This window comes from Panicum virgatum, chromosome 5K (assembly GCF_016808335.1).
Source record: "Panicum virgatum strain AP13 chromosome 5K, P.virgatum_v5, whole genome shotgun sequence".
In the NCBI taxonomy this organism is placed as follows: domain Eukaryota; kingdom Viridiplantae; phylum Streptophyta; class Magnoliopsida; order Poales; family Poaceae; genus Panicum; species Panicum virgatum.
The window spans coordinates 43,326,998-43,348,200 of record NC_053140.1 but is presented as its reverse complement, the minus strand read 5'-3'; the positions used below and the strand labels follow the sequence as shown (position 1 = coordinate 43,348,200).

General features: G+C 44.4%; 2 protein-coding genes and 1 long non-coding RNA gene across 3 annotated transcripts; all 3 read left to right on the top strand.

The window, feature by feature from the left end:
* The first annotated feature begins 4,000 nt into the window (after positions 1-4,000).
* Positions 4,001-6,624, top strand: LOC120707569 (putative receptor protein kinase ZmPK1). The gene has a single exon (XM_039992482.1). The coding sequence runs from the start codon at positions 4,068-4,070 to the stop codon at positions 6,459-6,461; it is 2,394 nt and encodes a 797-aa protein (XP_039848416.1). The 5' UTR covers positions 4,001-4,067; the 3' UTR covers positions 6,462-6,624.
* A 1,719-nt stretch (positions 6,625-8,343) lies between these two features.
* LOC120707568 lies at positions 8,344-11,354 on the top strand. The gene is made up of 5 exons (XM_039992481.1): positions 8,344-8,538; positions 8,681-8,982; positions 9,359-9,444; positions 10,872-10,954; positions 11,148-11,354. Exons 1-5 carry the CDS (start codon positions 8,519-8,521, stop codon positions 11,173-11,175), a joined length of 519 nt encoding a protein of 172 aa, XP_039848415.1. The 5' UTR covers positions 8,344-8,518; the 3' UTR covers positions 11,176-11,354.
* A 6,447-nt stretch (positions 11,355-17,801) lies between these two features.
* Positions 17,802-19,182, top strand: LOC120707567. The gene is made up of 2 exons (XR_005689026.1): positions 17,802-18,141; positions 18,840-19,182. It is a non-coding gene; the product is annotated as an uncharacterized LOC120707567 (long non-coding RNA).
* The last annotated feature ends 2,021 nt before the right edge of the window (positions 19,183-21,203 follow it).

The following is a 21,203-nucleotide window of genomic DNA, read 5'->3' as shown; positions in this document are numbered from 1 at the left end:
CAACATCTATAACGTCAAATTAGTTTCATTAAATCTATCATAAAATATATATTTATAGTGTATTTATTTGGCATTATGAAAATTAATATATTTTACTATCCTGGTTAGTGAATAGAAATGTTCCACTTACGACAAAACTAAAGTTGTAAATAATTTTGAATGGATGTAATCACATTTGTATTCTACTGTAAAAGAAATTTATGCCAATAGCATTGTTTGTGACATCATTGTATTTGTTTTGTCCCAATATCCTAGACGAAGGTAGCATCTATGTTTTTCCCACCATAATATTTTGTGGCATATAAATTTTTAGAATACCTCACATAGAAACATATTTTTGGTATTATTGAAAGGAATATAAAAATTAAGCTTTCAATAGAAATATATTTGTTGGTTGACTGGTAGTGAATATTTTTGTCTAAAATTTTTAGTTACGGTTAAAAATTACTCTTATTTTTTTTAAGAATAAGATTTAGATGAGTGACTTAATATACACTACCCTGAGATCATTAGAATTAGTTTTTTAATATTAGTCAAAAACTTAATGAGTGGTGGATGCATTGTCTTCATTGTTTTTCATATCCAATCTCTCCAATTGCTACAACAGATCTAAACATGCTCACCTTGTTTTGAGGCGGCTGCATCAATAAATTTGTTGTTATGCAAGCAAGGTATAGCCCCTTGTGCTCATTCCATTTGCTACATTTAGACCCAAGAAGGTTCTGCCCACTACACACTTTAGTCAATGAAGATGCATCTCAGATGGTCCGCAACTTAATATACATACCTGATCAGGGGTCATACATATCTAATCAAGGGTCGGGTCTAAAAAAGCTCGGCATTCTCTTCAGCCCGAACTCGACCCGACTTGACCACCAGGCTAGATTTTTTTTTTAATCCAAGCCTAGCCCGATATGTGATCAGGCTTGGGTTAAACCCAATTTTCAGGTCGGGCCAGTTTTTTTTGGACTTTGGGTAAGAAAATTCGACCTCTATCCAACCTATTGTTTATTGCCGATCGAAAATTTCTATCCAAACCGGGTCAACATATTAGTTGGAATGACATTTTACGGACGGGTAAGGTTCATCATGTTGGACAACCCATAAATAGGTATATCCATGTCAAATATTGATTCTGAGTTGGTTTCTTTAGATCATATCACCACTCATGTACAGTTGCTCTTCCCTTCAAAACCTTTTGCATGATTGATATTTTTTCCCCTTTTGCTTATGCCTTTTGTCCACAAAATTGCAAATCAAATTATTTCCTAATACTAATATACACTGATATATATATTTGAATGGCCTTGTGTCTATCTACCCCCGATGTGTCTAGAGCTAAGGGGACCCATTCCCATGGCGCTGAGAAAAACCAATAATACTATTTCCTAACGCAATACATTTTGACTTGAATAGCATATGGATGAAAGATGAATTTCCATATCTTTTGTCAAAAATCTTTGACGTTATAAGCTTGGTCTATCCTATTTTTTTAATTTCTAATTTGGCTGTTTAAATATGGAATTTTTAAATTAATATGAACCGCTAGATCTTTACAAATCTAACCATTTAAATCATTCTCTTTATTAGGTTAACATGGAATTTATCTTCAAATAAGTCTAAACCGTTAGATCTTCATAAAATCTAATTGTGTAAATCCTTTGCTTTTTAGATTAACGTGGAAATTTCTCTTCGAGTTAATCTAGCCCATTAGATCTTCATAAAATCTAACGGTGTACTCCCTTCATATAGAAAATAGAAGACTTTAAGGATAGGAACAGGATCTCCAAAGCATAACTCTAACCGCTTATTTTTATAAAAATATTTATTCAAAAATGATATATGTATATTTTTATGAAAGTGCTTTTTAAAAAAATCTATTCATATGGCTTTCACTTTTTCAAACTCAATAACTTAAAAGTTATTCATGATTTATATTCCCAATGTTTGACTCAGAGCTTATCCAAAACAACATTCTTTTTCTATACAGAGGGAGTATATCCATATCTTTTTTAATTAACATCAGAATTTCTAAACCCTCTCCACAAATATAGTGACTTCTTTTAACACTCTCGAATTAATATTATAGATAAATGTCAATTGTTTTTCTAGTGGCGCCGCTGATCACAGCAGCACACCATCGATGCCCTCAGCTTGATAAGACTCTTATCCTATTGTGTAAATAGTGGGTCTTCAATGTATCAAATTATAGTTAATTTTGTTCCGCCATATTTGCCATGGAGTACAGTCGTATTCAAATCGTATTGCTGAGCGAGAGCATGCCATGTAATCCTCTGCTATGGCCAGATTTAGGGCTGCAAAGCCTACTAATCAAATTTAAGATTGATAGACTGCAAAAGTCAGAGAAGTGAGTGAATGCTACAACACATGTTCCCATCTAGAAAAGCACACTGCCTTACGAATTCTACGCCACGAAAATAATGGAGTCTTTTTTTAGATCGGAAACAATATAGTCCGAGTGTAATAAAACAATGGAGCCCGAGTCTAATAGGAAATAGGAAGTACAAAATTTTAATTTAATATAGTTTTTTATGTGATATAGATTCTTTAGAATAATACAGATAGTTAGATCTTCATAAAATACAACGGTGCAAATTTTTCTCTTTTTTAAATTAACGTGAGAATTTCTAGACTCTTTCAGCAAACGTGGTGGCTTCTTTTAACACTATACTTGTTATTCAGTTGATGAATTCCTGAGGCCAGTTGTTTGAGAGATCTAGTTGAGAAACAATGGAGAAATTCTTTCGGCTAGGAATAACTATGCATGACAAAGTTAATTGTACCAATTGTTTTAGCGTTATATTTATATACCGAGCGTGAGAATATACGTGGCAGAGGTGGCCTTGGAGCTGAGGAACCAAACTTTGATGTACTTAAAAACGGACATATTTTATGATGTGACTTTTTCTTATTTTTTTAATCCTGCCTAGAAACGTAAGCAAGCTACCTTTGTTTTACGATTTTGCTTTGATCGAGTCCTAGTATGACCCTGCCTAGAATCGAACTATGCTACCTTTCTCGATATTAATTGAGTCCTAGTTCAGGTGTCCGACTACAATAGCAAATACACAAATATTTTTAATATAATATGCAAACGTGGGATAATACAGACCGTTGGATCTTCGTAAAATCCAACGGTTTAAATTCTTCTCTTTTTTAGATTAACGTGGGAATTTCTAGCCTCTCTCAGTAAACGTGGTGGCTTCTTCTAACACTCAAATATTTATATAATAGATAGATTTTTCATTTCTAGAAAGCTATAACTTATACACGATAGATTTTTCATTTCTAGAAAGCTATAACTTATACACAACTTATACACATAACTCCTTAATGATAATTTCATTACTTGACAATTTTGTGCCACCACTTTCACGATATGAACAACTTATACGTTATAACTTTTATTTTATCTTTTATGAATGTTATTTAGAGAATTTTATGTATAACTTGTACACAATGTACACACATGTAAAAAATGGTACTCCCTCCATTCCACGAAAAGTGTGATTCTGTGTTTGAAAAAAAATCCTATAAAGAGTGTAATTCTATAAATTTGATATTAGTTACCTATCTAACTAAGGAGTTGGATTTTACTTGCATGACAAAACTAACCCCACAAGGCAAACAGGGTACGAGAGTCTTTCACATTACCACTGATCTTGCTGAAAAAATTAGAATACGATTAAGATAATATATAATAGAAAATGATTGAATTGAATGAAAAATAAAAATGAAACAGCGGGCGCTACGCCGGCATCCGCACGTGGTTGTGGATCCTGTTGGACGGGTGGAGTGGAGTGCGTGGTATCGCGCGCCAGTAACGTTTCTAACAAGCGCTTGTCAAATTGGATTTGCGGACCGGTCATACTGGTGGACCGACAGTGCTGACCGTGTGACCCCGTGACTGGTGCTGATGCATATACATATACATGATTCATTAGTGAGTGGTGTTGTGTGCACGGGTAGATCACCTAGCAGCTAGCACGCTCCGCTTTGTGGTCTCGCTCCCATTAGCGAGCACAAGTGCACAACAACGCCGAAAGATGGCAAGATACGTAATCTGTCTAGCCTTCATCTTGCTGCTTGCCGCTGTGCCGTGGCCGTCGGCGGCGGCGCAGCACGCGCTAGGGGCCGGGTCCTCTCTGACGGTGGAAGACCACGGGCGGCCGTTCCTGACTTCCTCCGATGGCAGTTTCTCCTGCGGCTTCCAGGAGGCCGGCGAGAACGCCTTCTCCTTCTCCGTCTGGTACGCCGGCGCGGCGGAGAAGACCGCTGTCTGGACGGCGAACCCCGGCGTCCCGGTGAGTGGCCAGAGCTCTAGGATCTCGTTCCGCGGCGACGGGAACCTGGCCCTCGACGACGCCAACGGGACCACGGTGTGGGAGAGCAAGACGAGTGGCAGTGGCGGCGGCGCCCTGACCATCTCCCTCCTCGACACCGGCAACCTCGTCATCTCTGACCCGTCCACCGGCGGCCGCGCCGTGTGGCAGAGCTTCGACTGGCCGACGGACACGCTGGTCCCGTCGCAGCCGCTCACCAAGGAGACGAGGCTGGTTGCCGGGTACTTCAGCCTCTACTACGACAACGACAACGTGCTGCGGCTCCTCTACGACGGCCCAGAGGTATCGAGCAACTACTGGCCGAATCCGGATTATAGCCTGTTCGAGAACAACCGGATAGGCTACAACACCTCAAGGATCGGTGTCCTCGATGACACCGGCGTGTTCCGCTCCAGCGACAACCTTGTGGTCGAGGCCTCCGACCTGGGCCCCGGCATCAAGCGACGGCTGACCATCGATCACGATGGCAACTTGAGAATCTACAGCCTGAGCACGTCAACGGGAGCCTGGACGGTCTCATGGGCGGCACTGCAGCAACCGTGCTCCGCGCAAGGGCTGTGCGGCGAGAACGCGATATGCGAATACCAACCAAGTCTCAGATGCTCGTGCTTGCCGGGACACGAGATGGTCAACCCGCGGGACTGGAGCCAAGGCTGCAAGCCAATGCTCAGCTCCAGCACTACCAGCTGCGGCATCCATGCTACGCCGCCGGAGAAGTTTAAGTTCGTCGAGCTGCAGGACACCGACTTCTACGGATTCGACTTGGCGGTGAACTTCTCTGTTTCGTTCGAGGACTGCAAGAAGCTATGCCTGGAAATGTGCTCGTGCGCCGCCTTCTCTTACCGGCTTGCGGGCACAGGCGTCTGCTACCCAAAAGGCACGCTCTTCAACGGCTACAGATCTCCAAATTACGCCGGGAGCACACACCTCAAAGTTCCTTACAGTTTCGACACGTCAGCAGCAGCAACCTCGGTTTCTGCACGGGGCACCGCAGGCCTTGCTTGCAATCCTAACGACGATCCCGTGGCGCTCACAGGATCCCAGGATAATAGATGGCCGTACTTGTTTGCGTTCGCAGGAGTACTCGGAGTCCTCGATCTTCTCTTTATTGCCACAGGTTGGTGGTTCCTTTCAGGCAAACAGAGCACGCCCAGCTCACTAGAGGCCGGCTACACGATGCTCAGAGGCCAGTTCAGGAGGTTCACGTACCGGGACCTCAAGGCCGCGACGGGAAACTTCAAGGAAGAGCTCGGCCGGGGCGGCTCCGGCGTCGTGTACCGTGGAGTGGTCGACCAAGGCAGGGTGGTGGCCGTGAAGAAGCTGGCAGGCGTGGAACAAGGCGACGAGGAGTTCTGGGCGGAGATGACGGTGATCGGAAGGATCAACCACATGAACCTCGTCCGAACCTGGGGGTTCTGCTCCGAAGGCAGGCACAAGATGCTGGTGTACGAGTACGTGGAGAACGAGTCGCTGGACAGGCACCTGTTCGCCACGGACAGGAGGCCGCTGCCCTGGGACGACCGGTACAGGATCGCGCTGGGCACGGCCAGGGGCCTCGCCTACCTCCACCACGAGTGCCTCGAGTGGGTCGTCCACTGCGACGTGAAGCCGGAGAACATCCTGCTGACGAGGGAGTTCGTCGCCAAGATCGCCGACTTCGGGCTGGCCAAGCTGTCCAAGAGGGACGACCGCTCCGGCGTGGAGTTTTCCCGCATGAGGGGGACGCTGGGGTACATGGCGCCCGAGTGGGCGCTGAACCTTCCTATCAACGCCAAGGTCGACGTCTACAGCTACGGCATCGTGCTGCTGGAGATCGTGACCGGAAGGAGGATATCGCAGCAGACGACGGCGGATGGGGTGCTCTTGGAGGCTGGGCAGGTCGCCCAGGCGGCGAGGCGGGTGGTGGCTAGAGGGGATGTCGGGTCCCTAGTGGACAGTAGGATTCAGGGGCAGTTCAATGCCCGGCAGGCCCAGGAAATGTTGAGAATTTCCTTGCTGTGCATAGAGGAGAAGAAGAAGAGGCCGACTATGGATGAGATTGCCAAGGCTCTCACAGAGTTGGACGACGAGGACGAGCACCCCGCGTACAGGTCATAACTCATAACCACGCCGCAGCTGGCAAAGTAACTTTTCTTTTTAAGAAAAGGGAGATGTTCCGGCTTGATGGCAAACTAACAAAATTGTCAGTAGTCTTCATGGTTAACTGTTTATCTGTGTACAAACACCATTGGTACAACAAACTAATGGCACATTTCAGCGTTTAAGTCGAAGCATATTTGGATTTTGGCATGGCATAATTTGGAAGAGTCAATCAATTTTATATTTTTATACAGCCATTCTCATGTTCTGATTGAGCGCCGTGCTGGTGGGTTTAGTTATTTTTTTTTATTTTTATGGGCACATAGAAGAGGAGGTGACTTTACCAAGCTGCGACGAAATCAGAAAAGTGGGATTAGGATTTGAGAACATCAACGGAAGGCAAGGAGAAAGCTATAGGATTTTCTAGTTACATCATACCCGGCCACTGTATGGGCTATAATGAATCAAGGGTTCCATTCATGCCTTGGCTTTTCATACTGGTTGACTGGCAAAGGCATACCGCATACGTTAGATATGGATAAGCTTCTCTGCAATATCAGCTGCTAAATATCTTACTACTAGTAAAGTGTGTGTTCCGCACGTGTTTTCAAAAAAACTTTAAAGACTTATCGATCCATCATGGTTATCAGTTATACATTTAGAAAAATACTATAATTATTTTTGAAAGCGTGATGAAGTTTACTTCTTGTTGTATAATATTGTATTTTCCAAACTCCAAATATGTATCAGTCAAACTTTCTTTGCTACTTTCTCTGTGAAGCAGTAGGAAATATCAACCATATGTGCCAGATAATTCTCTTGTGACTAATAAATACTTTTTAAAATAATTGATTTTAGTATTAGCTAGTAGTTCAACAGTATTATTATCTAGCCATTCTCTTGTGATGAGATAAGCAGATCCAAGAATAAATCTGAATTAGAATATACTGAAAATATTTAGGAGCACAGTAGAAACAAGCGTGTGAATACAAGAATTTGAGCAAATGCTAGATAGAGTGGCAATTGGCTAACCAACATAACTGTTCAGATGCACGGTGATTTTTTTGGAATGTGCACCAACATCTATTTAGGATCCCTTGCAGTATGCATAAATATACTATAGAGTTATGTAGATAATGTTAGGATATATTACAACAAGCAGGTGTCAGACCCGGGGCAACGAGACTGCTCACGTGCGTGGAATATTCTAGAGTAGGGAGTAGCACATTGGTATACCCTACCTCTACTGTATCTACCCGAATAGGAGTAGAACTAGTCGATGTACACGGAAACTAGCCGAACTCTTCGGACTAGGATCCTATTAGAACTCGACTAGGACTTTCCATGTAATCTCGTTTCCCCATATTATATAAGAGCGGACAGGGACCCCTCTAGAAGGAGGACGAGACATATTGAATAACACCTAAGGCAATACAAACCACCACACAGGACGTAGGATATTACGCTCCGGAGGCCCGAACCTGTCTAAATCTTTGTATTCCTTACACCATCGCGTTCTGATCTCGGCGAGTCCCTGCCTACAATCAATCTCCTCGGGGTATAACTCGGAGAACTTGCTGGTAAAACACCGACAGCAGGCATTTGCAGTCTCTAGATGTATGTTCCTTCTGTAGTGTGAAAAAACAATCAAATCCGTTCAAAATCAAATTGGTCAATGGATGCAAATGGCATTCATCAGAAAATTCAAGAAAGATAAGTTGTTTGAGTTTTTTTTTCTTGAGGTCAAACTTTTCTAACTTCGACATAAAAATGCACCAACATCTACAGAACATATGTTAGATTACTGAATTTCGAATGTCTTTGTTCATTTGAGAGTTTGTCGCTGAAGTTGTGTGAACTGAGATTACTTAATGATGTCAATGCGAGAGCACATCTTTCGTCCGTCAATCACGCTTTCGTGCGCATCAAAATTGGCCGGCCATCCACCGATCCGGCGATCCCCCTTGCCCAATCTTCTTCCGCGTCCGGCGCCCTTCCTATCGCGGTATCGCCGCTCCTCTCCGCTGCTCCCATCCTTGGCCAAGCGCGACGGGGAACAAGCGGACCCGACGGGGATGGAAATGCAGCAACAGAGGTCCTCCCTTTCTTTCTCCGACTCTCCTTCCCATCCACATCGCCTCGGCGGCGACTACGGACACGGGTCGAGGCGTTCGTTGCCGACGGCGGCTCCGGTGGACGGCCCATCCCTGAGAAGGCGTTCACCCCTCTCGCTGCAGATCCACTGGTGTAGGAGAAGTGGAACGGCAGTGCCTCCCCTCCCCCAACGGCGTCGTTCCTCTCCTTGTAGCGATGCCGGGCGGCGGCGGCGTTGGCCCATGGGCTTCCACAGCTGCTCCCTCAGTGCAGGAACGGAACTACAAAAGCCTCCTCCATGCATCCGATGCTACAGACCTGTTGAAGGACCATCAGAACACGGGCAACAACTTCGAGGATGACCGTGAGGTGCCTTGGCTGAAGCACTGGCTCTCATCTTCTTCGCTGGAATGGATTTTGCTGGAGATGGCCTCCCAATTCATCGGTAAGCTGCAGCTCGCTGTCTGACATCATTCCATCCTTGCCGCCACATGCTTGACAAAATGCTGGCAAGGATCATTATACGCACAGTAATGATATTTTTTTTGTTGGTTTCAGTAATAGGATTCACAACAATGACTAGAATATTCTGACGGAGTAGATGCAATTTTTATATTTGTCAAAGGAGCAGCACTTTTATATGTCGAGCAGCAACAATAGATTTACTGTTGGTGGTCTTCAAGAAAAAAAAGGCTCCTTGTGCTCAATATGATGTTTGTCGTGCAATTATGCTTTTCCAATACTCATTGTCCTAACATGAATTTGGTTCCATCTTCAACCTAAAAACCTCGATTAACCGCTCTGTTCTAACTTCTCTGCAGCGGCAGCCTCAGGAGCTGTTGGACCTATTTTTTTTTTCCACGGTTTAGTTTTCAGAAGTCCAATAGCAGCAGAAGTGGCGGCAACGGTAATAGCTGAAAGTGATCGGGTGCTCTAGGCTAAGAGGGGGAAGGGGTGAATTAGACACTCTAAAAATTTAGACATATGGCTCCAACTAGTTTGCACAAAACTTAAACTAAAACATGCTATCTAGATGTGCAACTAGGTTGTTCTAGTGTGAAATCCCTATCCCAAAAGAGTTTAGCAACCTATAGCCTTTCCTATCAAGAAACTATTCTATGAAAGTAAAAGGCACACAAATTGCTAGTATGAAATGCGGAAGCTTAAAGAGCGGGATATGAGAAGCAAACTCTTGACGCGGGTGTTTATCCCGTGGTTCGGTTAGCCACAAAGGCACACTTACATCCACATTGTTGTAGCACTCACTAAGAGTATTGCTACTCGGCCACCAAGTCTCTTCCGTGAACACAATCACGGTCACATTGGCCTCGGAGTTCCACTAAGGAGCTTCTCCACAAAGGATGGGGGTCTCCACGTCCCCCGCACAAAGATGTCGTCGCCGCTCCACACCAAGTCGGAGGGTCGATGACGTTGCCGGCGAGCTTCACGCTACAAGGTGCCGGCGCACCAAGCTCTTGTTTTGGTTCGCTAGAGAACCACAGCACAAAGGCTCAAGGCCTTACAATCTCACTCACTAAGAGCTAATTCTTTACACAACACTCTCAAAGTGTGCTAAGGGCTAAGGATATGATCTTGATGCTTTTGTATGGCTTGGAGATGTTCTGGGGTGTGTGTGGTATGTTCAGCAACTCCAGCAATCTTCAAATGGCCGGGGTGAGGCGTATATATAGGCCACCAAGTCTTGTAGCCGTTGCTCCAACGGTCAGCAGAAAATCTGCGTATCATCGGAAGAACCGATGCCTCTGGCAGGGGTAGCGTCGGTTCATCCGGTCACTCTAAGACACGAAGTAGCCGTTGAACTTCTGACTGCTGACACAGTGACCACCGGTTGAACCGATGCTTGCCCGTCGGTTAAACCGGGCACTCACAGCCTTCTTCTCTTCTGCTGACGTCAATGCACCGACGCAATACTCCGATGCACCGTCGGTTGAACCGGTGCTGAAGAAACTTCTCCTGGGCACTTGACATCGTCTCTGGTACACAATACGCCCAATGCACCGATGCCCTTTCTTGGACCGTCGGTTCAACCGGTGCCTATAGGCTGACTTGGACCGTCGGTTCAACCGGTGCCTTCGGGCCTTGCTATGCCTATCTTCTCTTTCACTTTGTCATCATTTGAACCTAAAAGCCTGAGAATGATCATCTTAACAATCATATTAGTCCAAATGTTGTGTTGTCATTCGATCACCAAAATCACTCGAAATGGCATAAATAGTGCCATGTTCGTTTCAGTAGCTCTGGGACCTATTGGCTTTCAGATTATCTACCATTATGATTGCATCAACAACTTGGCATTCTCTTTCTGACTTTTAGGAGCAAGCCCACCATAGCTGGGATATTCAGATATCAGCTTGCGCAGGTACACAGCATAGGATCAGCGAGCTTTCAAGTATTAGGTATGTGGAATGATTAGTTTAATTAGTTAGTTTTCTGGTCAGCTCCTACCAAAGTTAGCTCCCCATGTTGTCTACTGTTGCTGGAGTGATGATCCTCTGGTGATTGTGTTATGTGCCGATGGTTCATGCAAGTCATTTGTTTAGTGTTTTTGGCCTTTTCTACCATCTTACGGCTTGCTACAATTCTTCACAGCTTCATTTATTTTCATGTGAAGACCTGATTTCAATAAGGTGGAGCACTCATGTCCTCTTGCATATGGTACGAACACATCGCAGGGGCGAAAAAGAGCTAGACCCAGCGCTGATCACTACCGGAAAACCCAAATTTGCCGAGTGTCTCGGCCTTTGCCGAGAGCTAAGACACGGGCACTCGGCAAAGACATGGTTTGCCGAGTGCCAGGCAACGAGCACTCGGCAAACATCAGACACACGGCATGCCGAAGCGTTGCCGAGTGCAGGCCGTCGGCAAAAAGTGGCACTCGGCAACATGTCCCTTTTGCCGAGTGCTGGCCCGGCGGCACTCGGCAAAGACTGCGCACGTGCCCAGCACACGCGCCCGCCGTGCGCCGCCCGTTAGGGGGGCTAACGGCGTCAAGTGTTTGCCGAGTGCCACCACCTGGCACTCGGCAAAGGAGTAATTTTGCCGAGTGCTAGAGATAAGGAACTCAGCAAAGTTTCTTTTGCCGAGTGCTGGAGATAAGGCACTCAGCAAATTTGGTTAAAAAAATTTTCTTTTGTCCTTCAAATTTTTTTGCTCCCTACTTAAATTTGATAATTTAATCCCTACTAACATAAAAAACTTTTATTGATTGGTTTACTATTTTCTGTTAATTTTATGTGTGCGGGGAATAATCGGTCGAAGTTAATTTAAAATTAGTAGTGGGTCGAAATTTCGAAATCAATGAATGGAAATTTGATATTCATGTACCTGAATCCAAACTGATGCCGTATCTGCGAAAGAACTTAAAAGTTGAAGCATCTTTATCAGGAAACTTGATCACAAGCGTGTGCACGGACGTTCGCAAAAAAACCAAAAATAGCATACAATATCTAAAAATTATGGTAGTTGTGCAAATTTCTTGGTTTCATGCTAGGATTGAGTGGAAAAAAATTTACATCGTTTTAGACATGTGACAAGATACGTCACTTATAAGCCGGAGGATCTCCGAAGAAGTTTTAGAGAGATGCGTAGTATCCGGTTCGATTTGTGGTTGAAATGAAAGTCTCATATGATTCTCAATGTGAAACTTTTTATATAGAGAAATAACAACAAAACAAGTGTACTGTGAAATTTTGGTTAATTTTTTGTTTAGTTATCTATATTTAAAATTATTTTTGCATGAAAATCAATATATTTAGTTTTAGTTTTAATTTGATCTTTAAATGCATAAAATAATAGGATTTTTTGCATGTAATCATGAACAATAAATTGTTGCATTATTTTGGCAATTTATTTAGTTGGTAGTCACTTGAAATAATAGGTTTTCTTGCATAAAATTCAATTTGTTGATATAAATTCAATTTGACATTAGAAACACATGAAATAGTTGGTTTTCTTGCATAAAATCATGAAACTTGAAATTCTAATTATCTTTATTTGAGTTTGAAATTATTATTTGTGAAATAATATTTATTTTAAATTCGTATCTTATTCTTTTTTTGTGTTTTGCATGTAAGAATAGAATTGGCAGAAATTTGTTTGCCGAGTGCCACCTGATCTAGCACTCGGCAAACAGATACTTTGCCGAGTGTCCTGATCTGGCACTCGGCAAAGCCTGAATTGCCGAGTGCCAGATCAGGACACTCGGCAAAGCGTTGTAATAACCCCCACCGGCTCACGCGCCCTCACTCATTCGCTCACTCAAACCTCAGTCACGCGCCGACCCGCCCCGCCCCGCCCCGCCGCCGTCCCCGCCTCGCACCGCGGCGAGAAGCCGCCGCCGGCTCCCTGCCCGTAGCCCCGCCTCCACGCCGCCGCCGGCGCCGGGCTTCGGCTCGTCGGCGCCCAAGGGCGCCCTCCCCGCCGCGCCGCGCCGCCCCCTCCCCGCCGCCGCCAACGCCTCCCCAGCTGAGGCACCAAGGTATTTTTTTTAAATTATTTAGTTCAATATTTAGATGTTGTTTATTTAATTTATTTAAAATGATTTTGTATATAGTATCTGGACAAATGGATATCGACAAATGCCGCCAACGCCTCCCCAGCCGAGTTAGGTTATTTTAGATTATATAGATATCGACAAATGGATTTTATATTTAGTTAGTTTATTGATAATTATATTTTGAAGAGTAACCCGCGAATATGTTATAGCACATACACCAGTTAGGCGTCTCCCGTTTGAAAAAGATACGGTTGGAAGTATGCAGATATTTGCATATTGATGGCCGTATCTGTTTCGAATTGTCCATGTTTTTGGACAGCCCGAGGATGCGTAGATGGGGTTAGTTTATATGGTCCACTCCGATCCGAGGCAGAGTTTTGGCATCATCTCCCTGTTGTTCTTCGGATACACAATCTCCCTTTTCGGGACGTGTATCTGGAGAACAGCAGGGAGGTGCTGCCGAAATTCTGTCTTGGATAGGAGTGGATCATATAAACTGACCTCATCTATGCATGGTCGGGTGGGATTAGGAGTTTCCGTTTCACAAGTTTTCACTACTTAGCATCCAACCCCCTTTGTCATTTTTGATACAGGGAATTTCAACAACTATTTTGGCGTCGCTCAAGGGCTTCAACCCCGATGGAAATGGAGAGTCTTCTTAAAAATGGCGCGGGAAATTCACAACCCGATTTCATTTATTGGTTTCAACAGAAGGTAGTCTTGAATTCATAGTTCTATTCCATTTCGTTGTCCTCGAACTATATGAGAAACTATCCTGAATACGCTTGTAGGGCCAAATTGATTCGTCCACGAGTGCCGAGTTGAGACAGGTTGCCGATGGTTTTAGCTACAGGGTCAAGTCGTTAAACGTTTATGACGTGAATGGATATCGCTTCCACACAATGACATACGAGCAGAGTCGACCCAATCGAAGAACCACTAATACCGGTGTTTTTACGCCAGGTCAAGACGGAGTCGAGTATTACGGAAGAGTTGAAAAAATATACGAACTCAAGTTTCATGGTTCTGTACCGCTCACTCCAGTCATTTTCAAATGCCATTGGTTTGATCCAACACTAACAAGACATACCCCTAGTGTTGGTCTAGTTGAAATTCGACAGGATTCAACATTAAAAGGTGAAGATGTGTACATTGTGGCTCAACAAGCCATACAAGTTTATTATCTCTCATACCCGTGCCAAACCGACCACCGTCTTTGGGGTTGCGATGTTGTGTATAAAGTATCGCCACACGGCAAACTATCTCTCCCAAACAACGAAGATTACAACAATGATAGAGAGTTTTTTCAAGAAGAGGGGCTACAAGGGAGTTTTGAGATAGACTTATCCGACGAGATTGGAATGGAAGTCGACAATGAAAGGGAAGTTGACGAGGAAGGTGGAGATGAGGTTCAAAATATTCAGGACTTACAATTACTAGAGCGACTATGTTTAGGCAGAGACAGTGAAGACGACATTCCTCCTTCGGATTCTGCTGGTTATGTTGACATAGCTGATAGTGATGATGAGGATTACGATCCAGCTAATCCCGATTATGATGACTACTTCTAAAACATGTAGGACTCGCAATATTTAATATGTATTATGCTAATTTGTAGTTATATTTCATTTATTTTCATTTATTTGCAAGTATTGTTTATCCTGACTAATTTGTTCACTCCTTTTGATTTCAGGTAACTAAACAAAGATGCCAGGCGGTCACAAGATGACTTGGCTGAGCTCCTTGTACAGAGGCAGTGGTGGAGGAGGCGGTAGTGGGTCCGACGCACCCGAGGGGTCCGGGAGCCGTAGTGTTCGTAAAGGTGGTGGAGGAGGGGGAGGGAAAGGGATACGGAGAGGGAGGGGTGGAGGAGGAGGTAGTGGGAGTGGTGGAGGAGGTAAGGTAAGGAGGAGGGAGAGGACCCCTTCTCCTGTAGAGGACGAGGAGGAGGAGGAGGAGGAGGAGGGTGGAGGACCAGGGGAGAGAAGAGGAGGAGGAGCACGTGGAGGGGACGAGGAGGACGAGGAGGAGGCCGAGGAGGGGGCGGCAGGAGATGAGTGGGTGGTGTGGTTGCGTGGACCGTCGCAACTCCCGCGACGTCCGATACCTCTAGCGAGACGCCCGATGATTCGACCACTAGAGCCTAAGTAAGTATGTTAGTACTTATTTATTATGTATTACATATATTTAAAATTGCAATACTAACTAAAATTTTACCTTAAACACTTTTGCAGGGGGTGGTTTTTTGTGCAACCTGGTGAGCACAAATGGAAGCCCAATGGTATCTTGGGTCTTCTGTGCCGGCTGCACTTCCCCGGGCTCGTGATGCATGCTGGGGTGCTGGAGCCGGCATACACGTGGGACCACTACATGGCCAGCCCGGACGCTACTGATCGCGAAGGAAGGAACTTTACCACCAAAACGAGGCGGGTGGTCGGGGAGTTGTGGGTAAGTCATCCTCGCACTAAAATGGTTGAAATATCACATTCTGTTTCAATTTTTGGAATAATAATTGCAATTATCTTGTGGGTATATATGCAGGATTTCTACAGGTGCGAGGAAGGCTATGAGGCCCGGGCGAACGAGCGGGCTCACCAGGCTTGCTACAAGCTGGTGAAGGACATGCACTACGAGGCGCGTGTCCAGGCCGTCGTTGTGTACTGCGCCGAGTTCGAGAAAAGGAGTGTCAAGAAACCAGCTGCAAGGGACATCTTTCTCACGCGAGACCAGTACTTAAGGGTAAATAAATGCCATCTCTACTCATTTATCTTGTATTTGATATTACAATATGTCATGCACTTCATTACGTTTAGGTGCCTCCGAACTGTTGCGCAAACAAGGCCGAGTGCTGGTCTATGATGGTGGACAAGTGGATCAGCGAGGATTGGGTCCGCTAGCACGCCTTATGCTGGGAGCGCCGCTTGATGATACCGCGTCCGGCACATCATCAAGGGAGCCATAGCCTCGGCGAGTACAAGAATACTTGGGTAAGTTCACTAATTTCTTCATTCTTTCTAAAGCTATATTTTTAATTCTTACTAATCATCTTGTTGACTTCTTGGCAGTCGGAGTCTCATCCAGTCCAGTCTTGCAACGACTTCACGGCGTACGCCATGTCTCACATGGGCAGGGCGACGTCGGACGTGGCCTACAACCCGGCGGCTCCGCCTCTAAGCATCCACGCGCGCATTAATGCATACACGGAGGTGGGAAAGGCGCTCCACGGGGAGACTTGGGATCCGACCACCGCGCCACTCTCCGGAGAAGCCATCATGAGGGCGGGACAAGGGAAGAAGCACGGGCGGTACTTGATCGCCAACAGCTTGGTCGACACGACGAGTACGCCCAGTCTCTCGCTAGTTTTTTGCAAGTACCACCGACTCAACCCCGCCCATACGCCCACGGCCTGAGACTTCAGTGGCCAACGTGCACCAGAGACAGGTTAGTTTAGATTTAGTTTCCGTTCTATGATTAAAATGAAAATTTGCTTCATATTGTAACATGGAGGTTTAAATCTTCTAGGCCGAGATGGAGGCTAAGTTTGAGGAGGAGAGGAGGTGCCGAATGGAGATCGAGGCCAAGCTAGAGCAGGAGTGGAAGCTGAGGGAGGAGCAGTCGGTTATGTTGCACAGCATGGTCACCTGGAAGCAAGGACTTGGCGCGTCGATGAACTATGTGACGCCGCCTCCTCCCTTCGCCTTACCAGCTCAGCCTTACTTTCCTGCAAGACCTTCTGACACTCCCGTGAGTATGCTTTGTTTGTAGATATTAATTATTATATCTTTGTTATTCTTACTCAAATTATGTGTTTCTATTTGCAGTATCTGTCGTGGAACGCATCGAACGACCCTCCTCCGGACCAGAACTCGCCGGCGGCTCCGTGGCAATCTTGCCCCCCCACCTGACCGTGAGTGACACCTGCTCGTAACTTGTACACTAGTGGACTTGGCGCGTCGATGGACTCTTAGCTTGTGGGCATATTTTATGTATTGGACTTTATATATGTGATGGACTCGTTCTATGTGATGTATTGTCTATCGGACTTGTGATATATGTGATGGACTCGTTATTTGTATCGATGCTATTCTCGTATTTGTCAATTATATATTTATTGTTATAACTGCCTGTAATGTCCCTGCATTTATATATATTGTTGTTGTATTTATATTGAAAAACAGATAAAAAAGAAAAAAATGTGTCAACTCGGCAAAAATGTTGTTGTATTTATATTGAAAATGGCCTTCACATGTCAGCAGAACATCCACTTTGCCGAGTGCTAAAGTTCTGGCACTCGGCAAAGATTTGAAAGTTTGCCGAGTGCCAGGACCCAGCACTCGGCAAAGCGACCCCGTGGCGGGACCCTGGGTGGCCGTTTTGCCGAGTGTCTGCTGTTAGGCACTCGGCAAAGATTTGAAAGTTTGCCGAGTGCCAGACCCAGCACTCGTCAAATCGACCACGTGGCGGGACCCTGGGCGGCCGTTTTGCCGAGTACCTGTCGTTAGGCACTCGGCAAAGATGCCGCCCAGGGTCGCGCCACGTGGCTCCTATGCCGAGTGCCAAGGTTCTCGGCAAAGTCTTTGCCGAGTGCCCGAAATCCGACACTCGGCAAAGATCACTGTGCCGTGGGAGGCTTTGTCGAGTGGTGTTTGTCGAGTGTTACACTCGGCAAAGAATTTGCCGAGTGCAAACTGGCCTTTGCCAAGTGTAACCGGCACTCGGCAAAGCCAGTGAATCCGGTAGTGGATCTTCCCGGTAGTGTTTCCCTCTTGGTTTAGACTTTTCTATTTGCAATGCAAATGGTGCACAGACCATGGTTCTAATTATTCTCTCAGTCACAGGAATTGAAAATATTGATCCACATGAGCAACTTCGATAGAAGGGACATCCAAAATTCATGGATGTTCCGCCTCTGGCGGCGACTTCTTCTTCCCCGTACGAGATGTCGCATTCAGGCTTCATTTTCCCCTGATTTTTTCAATCCATAGCCTGAATGCATGAGAGTGAATTACCACACCACCATCTTTTGCACCTCCACGAGGCAATGAGAACATGACAGCCTATGATACGACCATTCGAGCAAATCAGCAGGTGGGCTCATTCCTATGGACTGCATCTTATGATTTTGAGGATGACATGCTAGATGGTTGTGTATATTCTCCCATCCAAGTTGACGTGTCTATTAGGCTGTTAAATAGAAACATCTAGCCTAAACCTCCATGGTATATTCAGCGAATATGCCATCTTTCTTTCACTTTGCAGCTTAAGTATCTACATCTTATTTACTGCCTATATTTGTGCTGTTTAGTTTATTGCTCATCTGTTGGGCTATGGCTCATCTGTTGCCAGGTTTGTAGCCTTCTTGGTTTTAGTTTAGATAGCTCCTGGTTGATTAGATGGTTGCCATTGTAATTTATGTTGTTTAATATGCCCGGATCGAGTTTAAGGAACCTGGGGGTGCAACCTCAACCTGCTGAACAGACGGGAGTTTTTACCTTGAACATGTCATAATAGTATGGTACCCACAAGGGAGATAATTCTAGCCCTAAATACCCTATACTTACTGTTGATGACATCGGAACTGGAGCTTGACATGTAGCTGTACTCAATTCCAAGGCATATTACAAAAAGACTCTTGCTGAAATTGGTGTCATTTAATTAGTCAGTTCCAACAAGTTCAGCACATGTTCTTATCAAAAGGATGGGCCTTGTGTTTTCACGGCTTTATAATTCTTAGTTTAGTTCTATCCTTTTTAATTTAAAATATATGCCACCTTCTTGTCTCGCAGATTAGGGAAGACCACTCTGACTCCACTCATGTTCATCCCTCATCAAATTTTGCCGAAGCACATAAACCAAGAAGCTGTACAGAATGATAGAATTTTAGGAAATAAAGAGGCAGCATAATAGTTTTATAATTGCATGGGCAAATTTCACCTGTATTTCAATTTCATTTATTTTGTAAAATTCAAAGGTAGGACATGATCATGAAAAGGGTAGAAGCATCAATTCTGCAGCATTCAATGGTAGTGTAAGGATTGTTTGATCTCAATAACATAGCACGGAGTTGTAAACATTATTGTTAGTTTATTATACCTTAGTGTCTATGAAAATAGTTCTGGTATTGGGTAAGTTTTTGTTTACTAGATAGTTTAAATACCTTTAACCTGTGTGATGCTAAACGGCACCATGGCCAGCTGATTCAGTTTGCGGCTAGGGAGCACAATGGTAACATGGCAAGTGTGCATCTAACTGCATTAGACTTTACTGTGAATGCTCGTATTGTATTGTTTAATAACAATAATGACGATGGATTGTGGCCACTGGATGTGTGCCACAAGTACACATTTTATATTATACTTATTTTTTGTCACCACGTGCGGCACTCACGTGCAGCCTACTAGTAGTATATAAGGAGCCTAAGCTGAAGTTCCCCTATGAAACTTCTTGCACCAAACATGAATCCATATCCAAACTTACAGGCTTCAACTTCAGTGATCTGTGCTCTTAAATTCAGTTCTCAGAGCACCATTTTGCCACATTCAATGATCTGATCTTAAATTGACATCATTAAGTCATTTCAGTTCAACTCCCGTGGTCATATTTTTTAAGTGTCTATCTAGAATCCTAGATGGCTTAAATAAGCTTCCAATTAGTAATTCTATATATATTACTATAAAGATTGAAAACTTTTGAAAAATATTTTTCACTCACATCAGACCCGTCGTACCCTCACATTAGATCCACATCTACCATTATAAAAATAGACTACAACAACCCCTAAATGTGTATCTAAATTACCCACCTCTCAAAATAAGCTTCCAATTAGTAATTCTATATATATTACTATAAAGATTGAAAACTTTTGAAAACTTTTTTCACTCAAATCAGACCCGTCGTACCCCTCACATTAGATCCACATCTGCCATTATAAAAATAGACTACAACAACACCTAAATGTGTATCTAAATTACCCACCTCTACTATTATAAAAAAAATCTAAAGTAACCCTTAATTTTAATTTAGATTACTCACCTATCCCATTATAAAGTAACCCTTAATTTAAATTACTTGCCTATGCCCTCTAAATTTGATTATGAATTATCCAATTATGTTATAATTAGAAGTTAAAGTGACCCTTAATAAATCTGAATTTAAATTATATAATTATAATGAAATACTAAAGTGCACCAATATAAAATATTAAATTATTGTTTCTATCATTATTAATAAATTATTCATGTTATTGTATATACAAAATTATTATCCACGATGTGTCACTATGTGTTCATGTATGATGGATGAAGGGGCAAAGCTACTCTTGTTACTATGGAGAACTTGGCAGGTTCGGAACAACCTGATGCATGATGAGGCTAAGCTGTCCGTCGAGAGTTCCATTGGTTTCCTTCGGAAATACTGGGCGGAACTGTGCGATGCCCGGCAACACCCGCGCCCCTTCGACGCCAAAGGTAAGCGACCCATATCTGACTCCCTGGTTGCAGGCAAGCGGGAAGCAAAGGTCCACGAGGCTATGCAGCATGGATACGGCATTTTATCAAAAAAATCTAATATGCGGATACGTTTTATAAATTTCTTAATAAAATAAATAATAGTGCACATTAAAATTAGAAAAAATTAAAAAGGCAATATATAACAATTAGTAACAGAAGTTTAAGTGTACAGAACTACACATAGGCAAATAGCAAGGAGCCGCCTCCTCCCCCTATCCTTTCTCTCACGCCAGCCACGGCCCACACACTCTCATCAGCCTTATCCTTTCCCTTCCCCTTCTCTGCTCCTTTCTCACCAGCCACCGAGCAGGCGAGCAGCACAAGCATGGCGCCACTAGTCCTTTCCTCTGTGTCTTCCACTCTTCCTCCACCGCAAAGAGCAGCAGCCGGCAGCCCTGCTCCCTCGGTCCAGTCCAAGCTTCCCCTTGCGCAGCCAAGTCGGGCCCGGCACGCGGGGTGAGGCCTGCGGCCTGTGCGGCCAACCAGCCACGGGAGACGGGACCCGAGGGCGAGGCTGGTGGCGGCAGCCACAGAAGCACATTTCATGATAACAAATTTAAAGAGTACAGCCAGCATAAAAAATCAGCAATGTGGGCCGGCCTGACTAGGCACGTGGGCGGGCCCATTAGCACAAAGCCCACG